The sequence below is a fragment of the Notolepis coatsorum genome, assembly GCF_963971535.1.
Source record: "Notolepis coatsorum genome assembly, chromosome: 17".
NCBI lineage: Eukaryota > Metazoa > Chordata > Actinopteri > Aulopiformes > Paralepididae > Notolepis > Notolepis coatsorum.
In genome coordinates, this window is record NC_140181.1 from 60,556,124 (window position 1) to 60,570,036 (window position 13,913).

General features: G+C 44.4%; 1 protein-coding gene across 1 annotated transcript in view; it reads left to right on the plus strand.

Annotated features, from left to right (window-relative positions):
- Window positions 1–1,024: 1,024 nt before the first annotated feature.
- Window positions 1,025–13,913, plus strand: part of LOC311244057 (band 4.1-like protein 1) — a gene marked incomplete at both ends in the record, with an annotated part of 103,903 nt that continues 91,014 nt past the window's right edge. Inside the window, 2 exons of the mRNA XM_084333467.1 lie at window positions 1,025–1,099; window positions 1,456–1,605. Coding sequence (XP_084189593.1) covers window positions 1,025–1,099; window positions 1,456–1,605 — 225 coding nt within the window. The remainder of the gene's footprint in view (window positions 1,100–1,455; window positions 1,606–13,913) is intronic.

A 13,913-nucleotide genomic window follows, 5' to 3' on the forward strand; every position in this document is an offset into this window, starting at 1 on the left:
CAAGTCCTATGCCAGTTACCATATTACCGGAAAATGTCAGCTGAAACTGAAAGGACCTCGGGCCAATAGCCCTGTGTTCACTTTTCATAATAAAGCCCAGTGTGGTTTTTATCTTGGACAGAGATAATTCATTCTTGCAGTATAGCCTAATTAGAATATCCACTGTTTTATGTCACAGAGGGAGAAGCCACAAGAGTGTAAGAGTGTAAGCGTATAGTAGTGGTGGTGGTCACCTTCAAATGACAAGCTTCCGCTTGCTCTCTCTTCCTATCGCTTCTCTCTCTCTCGCTCTCTCTCTTGCCTAATCCTTTCCCTAACCTCAGTCTCCTCCTGTGTGGCACTGTTTCTTTGCTCCTGTCTGATCCTGAAGATTGTTGTCACGTTCCCTGTGCCCTCTCCTCCCCTCCCTCCCTCTTCCTCCCTCTCTCTCCCCCACTCTCTGCGTCTGCTGCCTTGTGCTGCAGGGCTCTGAGGAGCTGATATAATTTATGCTTCTCCTCCGCTCGTGATAGGGGAGAGCCTCCTGAAGCCAGCGTTCTTCATGCAGAGTGCATGACTTGGCTCATCTCTCTCTCTCTCTCTCTCTCTTCTCTCTTCTCTCTCTTCTCTCTCCAGCCTGCCTACACTGCCTTGGCCACACATGTGAGAAAGCACTTAGTGAATGGAGGAAAGTAGCTAATTGAAGGCGCCACAATAGCTGTCGCCTCTGAAAGTAGACCGGGTGTAACATGGTCCAATTTTGGTTTCACACAAACGGTCATTGCACCATATGTCAGGGGTGTTGCTGGACCACTGAATGCCAGGGGAGGGTTCCATGCTATACTTGGCTCAGGCCAATGGGATCTGTGTGTGTGTGTTTATGGGTCGGAAGTCTGTGTGACCTGGAACCTTTCAGGACTTTGTAGGCAGATTGGATTTTTCAGTTGTGGCAAATGTTCCCGGGGGGGGGGGGGGGGGGGGGTAGAATTGATTTGATGTTGAGCAAACGTGTTTATGTATGGTTGCAGGATTGCGAGCCATTCCTATGACAACGACGGAGAAGGCTTTGGCCGGGGAGATGAAGAGCGCAATGGAGGGTGACGCCAGGAGGACCAATCAGGTGGGAGAGCGCTTGCAGAACTCCCGGCAGCTGTAGATCATTTTACACAAGGCCTCTCAATCACTCCGGGGGCCTTCCGGCTCACTGTTTGATATGCAAGACTGCGAGTGTCTTGGCTCCATTTGCAGATAACGTCTTAACATCTCGGAGCAGCTCACACGTAACATTTGATGTGATGACTGCATGTGATCATCACAGACATTCATTTAGCTTTACTTAATTTCCCCCAAGACAATTCTGCATGCAGTGTGTGTGGTTCCGAATTTAAAGTCTTATCTTCATAAAATGATGAAGGATGATAGTTGTGCTGCTGATGTAACACTTGAAGCCGACTCATAGAAAGTGTTACGTCTCAGGTGCCAGAGGACCACGGGGACATGGATGATAGCTCAGAGAAGACTCCCAGCAAGGCCTCCAGATCCCCCCAGAAAAGCTCCAAGCGGCCCAAGACCGCGCCCACCAAAGTCACGCTACTTGACGGCACAGACTATGACGCCGCTGTCGAGGTACGCTGTTTTAATTTGAATTCCTTGGCTGTATTAGGATAGTGGAGAAACTGATTCATCAGTCTGTGTAATTAAAAGTGTATGCTAATATACTAGGCTTGCCAACTTTCTCACGGCCAAATAAAGGACAAAAGGCGGCCTGAAGGAGACGCCAAATTAACTGACAGTTGTCTGGCACTTTACCTTTAATTAGCTTCTCTCAGTCCCACATGAAATAACACCAAATTATGTTATCTGGGTTCTTCACAGAAATAAAAGTCCATCTTAACACATTGTGCGCCAACAACGAGTATACTCGTTATTGCCCGCCAATCGTTGTGTGCCAACAACGAGGGAACTCGTTTTTGGGATCAATATTTCATTTTTTCGCCATGGCATTCATAATTCATCCAGCCTCCCTCCGGGACGCAGCTGGACCCTGGTCTGATATTGCTACGTCCCAATACCGCCGCCTGGTGGATTTTGGGCCAGTTACACTCCACGCCAAACCGGAAGTGGCGCTCGGTGCATCGTGGAAAATCCTCCGCCAGAGATATATTGTAACGTGGGTCTAGATACACACGCGAGTGCATTGGATCGCTTTCGAAACGCAAGAATCAATATGATTTCGGCGTTTATTGCGTCATACAAACGGAAAATGGATCTAGCAGATCGACATCAAATAATTGGAATTTTTTTCCTCCAAACTAATCGGCGAACGGTAAGAGGAATCTAACTTTATTTTCAGCTCGATTGTTTATTTATTTCACTGCAATCCATCTGATCAACGTATCAACCCATACTAAAAAAAGCTGTTACTGACAATCAAGGAATTATAAACGACCCCCCCCCCCCCTTTCCTTCATGCATGATGAAGCATAATGTATACCGATCATATACATTTGAATTTTTTTATATAGCGTGTATAGGAACAAAACGCATCGATAATGTGTAATATGCGTTGGGGCCTATAACTTGCGTTTTTAGGAATTACTGCTATACACTCCAAAAACATACTTATATTCACGAGGGTAGTAACACGACAATAAATATATGAATGGAAAAATAACGTTCCCACATCCGGAACGATAGATACCCGATGTTGAATGGGCCATAGTAATGTCGATATAGCTATAATATTTAAAAAGTTATAGCCCTGGAAAGAAGGTGAGCCACTCCATAGGCTTACAGCGGTGGCAGAGGGGGCACAAATAATGTGTTAACAGGTAAAACAGTCAACAAAATGTTGAACTTGCACCTTTTTAGACTATTTACCAACTTGATCACAACATTGGTCTGAAATTAACTGAGTCAGCTTAGTTGTCAGGACAGAATCTCTTATTTATATGACTCATATGAGTGGTCTCTCTCAGATCTTGTTTCTTCCTTTCATAGCCAATCTCAATGTCATATACGGCCGCCAAATGCTCCATCTTATCTCTGTAGAAACTATATTATTTAGCACTATGCTTCATATCCAGGTCAATTCACACACTTGTGAGTAAAAGCATAGCAAGCAGAAGCTTGGCTCTTATCTGGTGTAGGCAGCACAACGATACAACAATGTGTTTGATCACAGATTGAGGATTATCCTGCAACTGTATGACACTGTAACCCAATGTTGGAGCAAACGCATTCCTAATTTGATAGGAATAGGCGAGGAAACTATCTGTGAAATAAACAACATTTGAAAGAGCATCTCGATACGTTTAGTTTTGGTCAAAGTATTCCTCTTGCACTGATTGTTTATCTTCCTGGAGGCATATGGCAAGCCGAAAGGATCAAATTACGTCTGTACAGTACATAGACAGCGCTGTCTATGGTTCTGAAACGACAGCACTCCTCTCTACTCCCCTCTCCTCTCCTCCTCTCCTCTCCTCTCCTCTCCCCCTCACCTTATCATACAGAATTTAATAGTGCTATGGCCGATATATGGGACCTCCCTTGTCCTGTATAGGACAAACCAATTTAGCCCAATATATATAGGATGTCCCGGCTAATATGGGACAGTTGGCAACCCTATAATACACCTCTGTTTAATTAACTGCATTAGCGTTACGTGTTCAATTACTATCACACTGCACCACGTACGCCTTCTGAAAAGTAATCCTTTGTGAACTTTTTCTTCATCAGCAATGTGATAACAGTGTTAAAATAACTTTGCAGTAACTTTGCAGCGCTCTCAAATGTCAGGCTGTTGGCTGTTTTTCCACCTTGAAATTGAAATGAAATGCATATCTTGCTCCAGAGGTTGACAAAAGAAGCCGTTTAGAAGCCGCTGTATCAATAGAGGCTTTGACTCAGCACTGTAATCCTCAGTGGGATTCTTGTGCTAGCTAGCGCAAACACATTTTAGCGATACTACTGACTCAGGGAAAACAGTTGTGTTACTATTCTCCATTAGAGTGTGAGCAGGCATGCAGTGGTGATCAAACGCGGTTAAACGCCGTTTAGGCTACGTCACTGAGGCTGAAGTGCGCGCAATGATGTGCACGCGCGTACACAAAAATGACTCGTCGCGCTGCATACCCCGGCCGGCACTTATCACCTAGATTTTGCATAATAATAGGATACCGACAACCAAAATACAAGCCCTGTAGGTGGGGGGTTGATTGATCTCCCGACTGGAAGGATGAGACAAGTTGTGCTTCAGTCTGAAGGAAACTGTCCTTCAGTAAACTAACTCTAAGTTACATTGTTAATTTAGTTTGTATTTACTTTTCTAGTTTAAGTTAATTCAATTAAAGAAATTGTAACTACAATTACATTTAAAACATTGTTATGCATAATAATCATCTGTTCTGTGCGCAACCGAGGGAACATGTATGCGCGTGCATGTGGCGTTTGGCCTTGGCCCATATTACGTCTGCACCACTGAGTGTGAGTGACGGGGAGTGTGACGATAAGACTAATATGGCATTTATGAAGGATGGGTAAAAGGGAAACAGATTTTTTTTTTTCTTCAAATGTGCTGTGACGAGCCTGGTGGGGACCAGACTCGCCACGGTTCAAATACAAACAAATTCAAAGGTCCACACGAGCAATATCAATCAATACGAATATTTATTGAATTAAGGCAAAAATCCAGTTTGATAGGCAAGAGAATGGTCATAAACAGTCTGATGTTCAAAAACACAAAACGGGATTGTTCAATACTCAGGGTAGTCGTCCAGTCCAGGGTCAGACACAAGGGGGTTTCTCAGCCAGTCCAAGGTCCAGTACACAAAGAACACCTACTCCCCGTCACCTTTCCTCTCACTACCTCTCACCTTCATAATTCTGAATACTACAATCTCTCTCAATACACAACAACTCCAACCTCACCTCCGCTCAACCTACTTCTCTCTAACCTACCTAGGGGTTATGTATTGTGTGGGACTGGGTGTGTGCACGTGAGATGTGGGTGGACTAATGATGCACATGTGTGTTCTATCAGTACTAATCATCTATCTAATGACTCTACTCCTTCTGTGGAAGAAGTATCTCATCCTTCACATATCCATGGGAGGGGGGAGGAGATCTGTCACAGTACGTATATTATTTAGGGGGTACTATAACATGTTAGAACCTAGAAAGCTGTTCTCAGTAGAGCACAAATATCCACTCTACACAGACAGCATGCCGTCACCATACACCAGCTGTTTCCACCATCATTGCTCGGAGAGTCTAGTTTAAGTGTTTAATAATTTACATCTATTCACAGGGCTTTATGGAGCCAGAGATGGCTCTTTTAAATGAGCAAACAATCAAAGTTGGCTGGCTAATGTTAGTGCTTAGCTTTAGATTTCCCCAAGGGATCAATAAAGGAATATCTTATCTTATCCTAGTAGCTACTGGTTGCTATGCTAGGATAGCCACAAGGAGCTGTGGTACAAGTTATGAATAGAAATTAAGTACGACTGTGTTTCCACAATCTCACTATTAGGGATGCCACGGTGAGGAGATTTTCCTACCAGTTAATAAATCAGTTTAAAAACAATACATAAAAGAAATGTTTTTGTCATAGCTGGGATCGAACTCTGCTCTCCCACACACTGTAGGCGTTTGCACAAAAAAAGGTGTTTTAGCCTGGGATTGAACTCGGGTCTCCCAGACTAGGCGTTCGCCATTACCATTCGGCTAACTCACCACTATAGGCACCCAGGCAGAGGAGATGGTGTGTGAGAGGGCGTACATGCAAGTGTACAACAATGGAAATTAATTCAAATTAAATAGTTATCATTGACAGATGTGAAAAACATTTGAGCCCCGAGGTCCAGGGCCAGCAAATATTAGGGTGATCGGCCCAGTAGTATGCGACATGAGCTGCAGATAGACAGACGGACACACACGCAACCAAAAACATGGCCTGTGCATTCATCCAGAATGTGCTTCAAAGCCTTGCGGAGAAAACTGTTAACATGTAATCTCTTTGCCTGTATACTACTGGCAATACGGTAATCTAGGTTGCCGTCTGGAGGCTGTGAAACGCATGCGCAGTTAGTCTGTGTCGACCACGAGCATGAGGTCCACTGTTCGTTAATGGCTCTGTATTGGTGTTTGCAAGTTGATCAAATAAACCAAGTTAACAGAAGATAAACGTTGTGTTTATTTATAGTAGACTAACATTGGTAGCAGAGGATGGTTAGCAGAAGATGGCTACTGCTAACTACAAAGTTCCACCGAAGTTCGACGAGTCTCGACCATATGAGTGTTGGAAAAATGAGATCGCCATTTGGAAGCTGGTTACTGAACTTGATAAGAAGAAACAAGCCCTCGCCGTTGTCCTGGGGCTGGAAGGAAGGGCAAGGGACATCGCTATGGAAATACCAGCTTTGGACTTGAACACCAACAATGGTATGGACACGCTGCTAGCAAAACTAGATGGCATATTTCTCAAAGAAGAGAGAGACCGCGCATACGATGCATACTCTTTTTTTGACTGTATCAAAAAGGAGAGCTCCGTGTCCATGGCGGACTATGTGATTGACTTTGAACAACGTTACAACCGAATGAAAAGGTACGACATGACTCTCCCTGACGCCGTGTTAGCTTTTAAACTTTTAGACACGGCTTGTCTAGACGAGAAAAATAGACAAATGGCGCTGACTGCGTGTACAGATTTAACGTTTGCGACAATGAAGTCCGCGCTGAAGAGGATCTTTGGGGGGAGAGTGCACGGCGGCACATCAAACGGAATACACGTTAACGATGAAGCGTTATTCACGGAGCAACGCTCACAAGGAAGATTCAGACGTCCAACGACGCAGCAGTTTGGACAAGTTGGACAACAAAGGCAAACGTCACAGGGTACCAACCCACTGGATAGGTTCGGTAAGAGATCAAAATGTGCTATATGTCAGAGCACGTTCCATTGGGCTAAAGACTGTCCTCACAAGAGTAGTGAGCAAGTGAAGCTAACTGACGATTGAACAAGGGTAGAGGAATGTGACATCACACTGCTTACTGCTGTACTGTCTGAAACAGAGGTATTCCTAACCGAGTCCTTAGGGACTGCTATCATTGACACTGCATGTACCCGCACAGTGTGTGGAGAAAAATGGTTGGACAGCTTCGTCGCTGATCTCAGTCAAAGTCAAGTGAACCAGATGGTAAAAAGTGAAACTCCAAGCTCCAGACCATTCCGGTTTGGAGATGGAAATATAGTGCATTCTTCCAGAACACTGAAACTGCCTGCCAAAATAGGACTGACAAAATGTCGAGTGGAAACTGAAGTAGTCAAAGCTGATATCCCACTACTTTTGAGTAAGACATCACTGAAAAGGGCAGGAACCATCTTGGACATGGAGAATGATAGCGCTGTGATGTTTAAACAGAATATCCCTCTTGAACTCACCAGTTCAGGACACTACTGTATAGATATCAGAGACAAGGACACAGGAATGAACCAAATTGAGATTAAGGATGAGGTCCTTACAGTCACAGAAAACAGCCAGGATGAAGATGAGGTCCTTACAGTCACAGAAAATATGACCTCAAATGAGAAACACAAAGTTCTCCTGAAACTACACAAACAGTTTGGTCACGCCTCTGCAGAAAGACTACAGCGACTCCTCCGTAGTTCGGGAAATAAAGACAAAGATTGTGACACTATTTTACAACAAATAGTACAGGAATGTGACATATGCCAGAGGTACAGCAAGACCAAGCCGAAGCCTGCTGTGGGCTTGCCTCTGGCTTCAGAGTACAATGAAACGGTGGCAGTGGACCTGCACGAGTTGGAACCAAGTTTATGGTATCTCCACGTCATTGACCAGTTTACACGTTTCAGCGCTGGAAGCATTGTGAAAACAAAGAACTCCTCTGTGATAGTGAACTCTCTTCTTCATACATGGATCAGCGTTCATGGCCCGCCACGGAGACTTTACAGTGACAATGGAGGAGAATTCAACAATGCGGAGTTCCGTGACATGGCAGAGAACTTTAACATTGAGACAAAAACCACGGCAGGATACAGCCCCTGGAGCAATGGGCTACTGGAGAGACATAATCAGACCCTCACCGACATCATCCTGAAGGTCAGACGGGAAAATGGATGTGACTGGCAAACAGCCCTGGACTGGGCTCTCATGGCTAAGAACAGTATGCTCAATGTGCACGGCTACAGTCCTCATCAACTGGTGTTTGGCCAGAACCCCAACTTACCTTCTGTACTGGTTGATAAACCACCTGCGCTAGAAGGTACCACGATGAGTGCTAGAGTAGGAGAACACATTTCAGCTTTGCATGCCTCTAGAAAAGCATTTACTGAAGCAGAGTGCTCAGAAAGGATAAGACGAGCACTACGTAAGCAGCTCAGACCCACAGATGAGAAATATGAGATGGGTGACAAGGTGTATTACAAACGAGCTGAATGCACTGAGTGGAAAGGACCAGGGATAGTTATTGGTCAGGATGGGGCTGTTGTTTTTGTGAGGCATGGTGGTTGCTTAGTGAGAGTGCATCACTCTAGGCTTTCTAAGGTGAACACAAAGGTTAGTGAAGAGCACATGGTACAAACTGATGCTGACACAGAAGCAGGAAGTGAGCAAGGTATAAACAATGCAACTGGTAGTTTAGACAGTGAGCAAAATACAGAGAATGAACATGAACAACAAGAAGCCAGTACAAGTGAAGCTATCGATCCACCAAACACTTTGAGTGGTGTAACTCTAACTGAAATGGAGCATAGGCCTAATGCCCATAATAATCCTGCCCCTTCTGCAGGTGTGAGTTTAAAAACAGGACAGACGGTAACATATATGAACAGAGGTGACAACACTCTACTTAAGGCAAGAGTCTTAGGGAGATCTGGCAAGGCTACGGGGAAATATAAAACCTGGTATAACATGCAACATCTAGACAATGATGGTAGTGATGGGCAAAAGGAAGCAGTTGATATCTCACAGGTTGATAATCTCAACATTCAAACAGAAGACAGAGAAGCTGATGTACTTGTAACCAAAGACATTTCATTTGATGCAGCTAAACAGGAAGAAATAAAGAGCTGGCACAATAATAATGTATTTGAGGAAGTTGAAGATGCAGGGCAGAAATGCATTTCCACCAGATGGGTTTGTAGTCTTAAAGACACTCCCAAGGGTATCGTGCCTAAAGCCCGACTGGTTGCCAGAGGTTTTGAAGAGCGGAATATTCAAGAGTTACCGAAAGATTCCCCCACATGTGCCACAGATTCACTTAGACTTATGTTATCAGTGATATGTCAAAACCAGTGGGAAGTCCATTCTATGGACATCAAATCTGCATTCTTGCAGGGTATTGAGCTATCCAGGGATATTTATATCCGCCCCCCTCTAGAGGCAGGATGTCAACATGTTGTATGGAAACTAAAGAAATGTGTATATGGTCTTGCAGATGCATCACTATATTGGTACAACAACGTGAAGGAGATCATGCTGAGTACTGGTGGTAGAGTCTCACAGGTGGATCCGGCAGTCTTTTACTGGTTGGATGAGCAATGTAAGGTCACTGGGGTGCTTGCATGTCATGTAGATGATTTTCTTTGGGCAGGCTCATCTAACTTTTCATCCAATGTGATTCCCCAACTGCAATCTGCATTTAAGGTTGGGCGTGAGGAGCATGAAAAGTTCTCCTATGTAGGAATGGATTTTGTAACTGTTAAAGGTGAAGTTCAGGTACATCAACAAAGTTACATTGAGAACCTGGAGCCTATTCCCATACAAGCAAGTCGGGCCACACAGAGAAATGAACCCCTCAACGAAATTGAGAGAGAGCAGCTACGATCAAAAATAGGACAGATCCTATGGGTTGCTAAACAGACGAGACCTGATGTAATGTTTGATTCATGTTGTTTGGCTTCTAATATAAAAGGGTCAACAGTACAGTCTGTTCATGATGCCAATAAAATAATCCGTAAGCTAAAGTCTGAAAAGGTGACACTCAGATTTAAACATCTGGGAAACAGTGATGCTCTGAACTTGATAGTTTTCAGTGATGCTTCATTTGGAAACCTCCCAGACGGAGGTACACAGGGAGGTACTTTTATAACACTTATGGGAGAAAGAGGGAAGTTTTCCCCCCTCTGTTGGCATTCAAAGAAAATCAGACGTGTGGTTCGCAGTACCCTTGCAGGCGAAACCCTTGCCATGTCAGATGGGGTAGACAATGCAATTTTTCTAGCCACACTATTTTCTGAGCTTACTACTGGAAATGCTGGACTGAATACACTCCCTGTAATCTGTGTGACCGATAATCACTCTCTGTTCGATGCGCTCAAGTCCACGAAACAAGTCACAGAAAAGAGACTCAGGTTGTAAATCAGTAGCATTAAGGAGCTCATTCAGAACAAGCGCATCAGGCAGGTGCGTTGGTCAGACACAAAATCTCAGCTCGCTGACTGTCTCACAAAAAAGGGAGCTTCGGCTCTTGTGCTCTTAAAAGCACTCGGTGAAGGACAATGGGATCTGGGTTAAAGTGTTTGTTTGAAATGGAATGTATTTGTTTCTAAAAATGTTTCCCAAATTTATGTTTAATACTCAAGGAATTTAAACATTTTTGTTTTAAGTCACTGTGATTGTTTTATGATTCATGCAAGGTAATGTTATTTTTGTTTAGTTTATTTCTTTAAAAAGATAGAATGAGATTGTTAACATGTAATCTCTTTGCCTGTATACTACTGGCAATACGGTAATCTAGGTTGCCCTCTGGAGGCTGTGAAACGCATGCGCAGTTGGTCTGTGTCGACCACGAGCATGAGGTCCACTGTTCGTTAATGGCTCTGTATTGGTGTTTGCAAGTTGATCAAATAAACCAAGTTAACAGAAGATAAACGTCGTGTTTATTTATAGTAGACTAATAAAAACGTCATCATGGGAATCTCGCCAGGCAGTTCAACGAGTGAAACCGAAGCTTATGGAAAACGCTGACATTATGACTAATGGCCCCATCCACACTTATATGTAGTATTTCTTGTGCAATCAGGACCATGGAGAGCGTCCGTCCACATGAAAACAGAAAATGGTGGAGATGATATGTATCTATTACGGTTTATCTTTTTTTATTGGAAGAATTTATGCAGATTTATACATTTCAGTTATATTTTCAAATTATACATCTTCCATTTCCTTCCCCATTCCTATCCCCTAACCCCACCCCATCCCACCCAGGGAGGGCGATGACAAACATACATATAATTCACATAAATACAGATGTAAATGTACATAAATTAAGTAAAATTAAAAGAAATAAGAAAAGATATAAATAAAAAAAACGGTAATAATAATATATAATAATACTCCATTTTAGTAGCATAATTTCCAGATAGTGAAAAAAACAAGATGGAAAGTAAATTTAACACCCTCAGCTAGACCACCACAATGCCATCTCCCCAGCCATACGTGGACTAGCAGTGTCAGAAAGGTATGTGGGGGAAGGAGGAGGGTCATGGGGTCCAAAGTTTGGAAGGAGAAGGGACTTAGGTCATATGGGTTTTGAAATGAAGTAGGAAGGGCTGCCATGTTTTGTGGAAAGTATCTGTGTGGCCTTGTGTTGTGAATCTGATTTTCTCTATATGTATGAGAGACATAACATCCCTCATCCAGTGCAAGTGTGAAGGGGGAGTGGCTACCTTCCAGTTAAATAGGATGAGGCGTCTGGCAATGAGTGAGGCAAAGGCCATAGCATTGGATTGCCCAATAGATATCGCAGCGTTCTCCGGTGTAAGACCAAATAATGCAATGAGAGGGCATGGGTCAACATTCACAGCAAAGATATCTGAATAAGATTTAAAAATGGAAGTCCAGAAAGGGGCCAGTGCTGGACAATGCCAAAACATATGGATAACCGAGCCAGGGGCTTGGTGGCACCGGTCGCATGTGGGATCCATGCCAGGATTTATCTTCGCAAGTCTAGTCTTTGACCAATATAGACGGTGGAGGAGCTTGAACTGTATCAGTGAATGGCGGGCACATATTGAAGAAGAGTGTATTCGGGCAAGAGCATTTTCCAATTCTTTCTGTAAATTGATGATTTAGATCGGACTCCCAGTTCAGTCTTATAGCCAATACTGAAGAAGGTAGGGATAGGGATATGATGTTATATAGTTTAGATATTGAGCCTTTGGTTGCAACCTTCACCTCCAAGATGTGGTCGATCACAGTTTTTGGAGGTATATGGGGGAACTGAGCAAATTTGTTATTTTTTTTTTTTTTTTTTTTTTTTTTTTTTCTCCATTTTCCTCCGATTTTTCTCCCATCCCAATGTTAGTCGTATGCCAATTCCCAGTCCCTTCCTGATCGCTGCGCACTTACCCCCCACAGTCAGATCATCTGGGAGAGTGGAGGCTACCACGTGCTTCCTCCGACACACGTCCAGCCAATCACCGCTTCTTTTCACCTGGCAGCGCGGATTCTCATTGAGAGGGCGTAGCGTGTGGGAGGACCACACTATCCCCCTCACGTCCAATCCGCGCTTAGCAGGCGCCCCGACCGAACTGTAGGAGTCGCTGTTTACAACGACCCGGACCCACCCCGCCAGCTTCTCCCACCCTCTGATACAGCCAATTGTATCAGTGCAGACGGCCAGCCAAGCTGGTGACAACCCCGGAGCTGTGAGCTGGATTCGAACAGGCGAATCGAGCTCACAGCTCCGGGGCTGGTGACGAACGCAATCTCCGCTCGGCCACCTAACCGCTAGCAAATTTGTTCTTAACGAAATCACGTATCTGGAAATATCTGAACATTTTAGTTTTTGGTAAGTTAAACTTTAGGGACAATTGTGTGAAAGACATAAATGAACTGTCTTGGTACAAATCATAAATGCTCAGAATGCCATTCTTAGACCAGTTGCTGAAGGCTTCATCCACCATAGAGGGAGGAAAAAGGACGTTTTTGTGGACAGGTGAGGACGGTGACATGGCGTGGAGACCAAAGTGTTTTCTGAACTGGGTCCAGATCCGGAGGGAATGTTGTACTAAGGGGTTGTTGGTGTACTGGGAGGTTGTGACTGGGAGGTTGTGCCGCGGTGCAGGGGGAAATATTCCGAAGTCATATCGTTTGTTCGTACTGATGCCACTGGAGAGGAGTATAGAAGTTTGACCCAGGACATAAATTTCTCGCCAAAACCGAATTTCTGCAAAGTATAGAATAAGTAGTCCCATTCAACCCGGTCAAAGGCCTTCTCTGCGTCATGCGCAACAACGACCTCTGCAACGGGAGACTCAGTGGGGGATTAAATTATATTCATAAGGTGCTGCAGGTAAAAAAAAAAGCCATTCTATCCTTCACAAAACCAGACTGATCTGGGGTGGCCAGGTAGCACAGCGTACTAAGCGTCTGTCTACCACCGCAGATACACTGGTATCGAATCCGGCTGTCAGTGGTGCCTCCGGCTTGGCCGGTCGTCATACTGGCACAATTGGCAGTGTCAGCGGGAGGGAAGCCGGTGGGTGGTAATCTGGTCGTTGTAAAACAGCGACTCCTACAGGTCGGTCAGGGTGCCTGCACAGTGAGGGAGGGAAATGGTGAAGGTAGTGTGACCTCCCACGCGTTACACTTCACCAATGAGAGTCCTCGCTGCCAGGTGAAAAGAGGCTGCTGGCTGTCTCCTATGTATCGGAGGAAGCATGTGATAGACTTCAGGGCTCCCTAGACCGATCAGTGGGGGGCACATGCGAGCAACGACCAGGAAGGGCAGTGGGAAATTGGCATAATGACTAAATTGGGCTGGGAGGAAAAATACAGAAAAATAGGAGGAGAAAAAGTGGATAAAAAAACAAACAAAACCAGACTGATCTGAATAGATAATACTAGGTGTAACAGATTCCAGTCGCTGAGCGAGTACCTTTGCCAAGATCTTTGCTTCATTGTTGA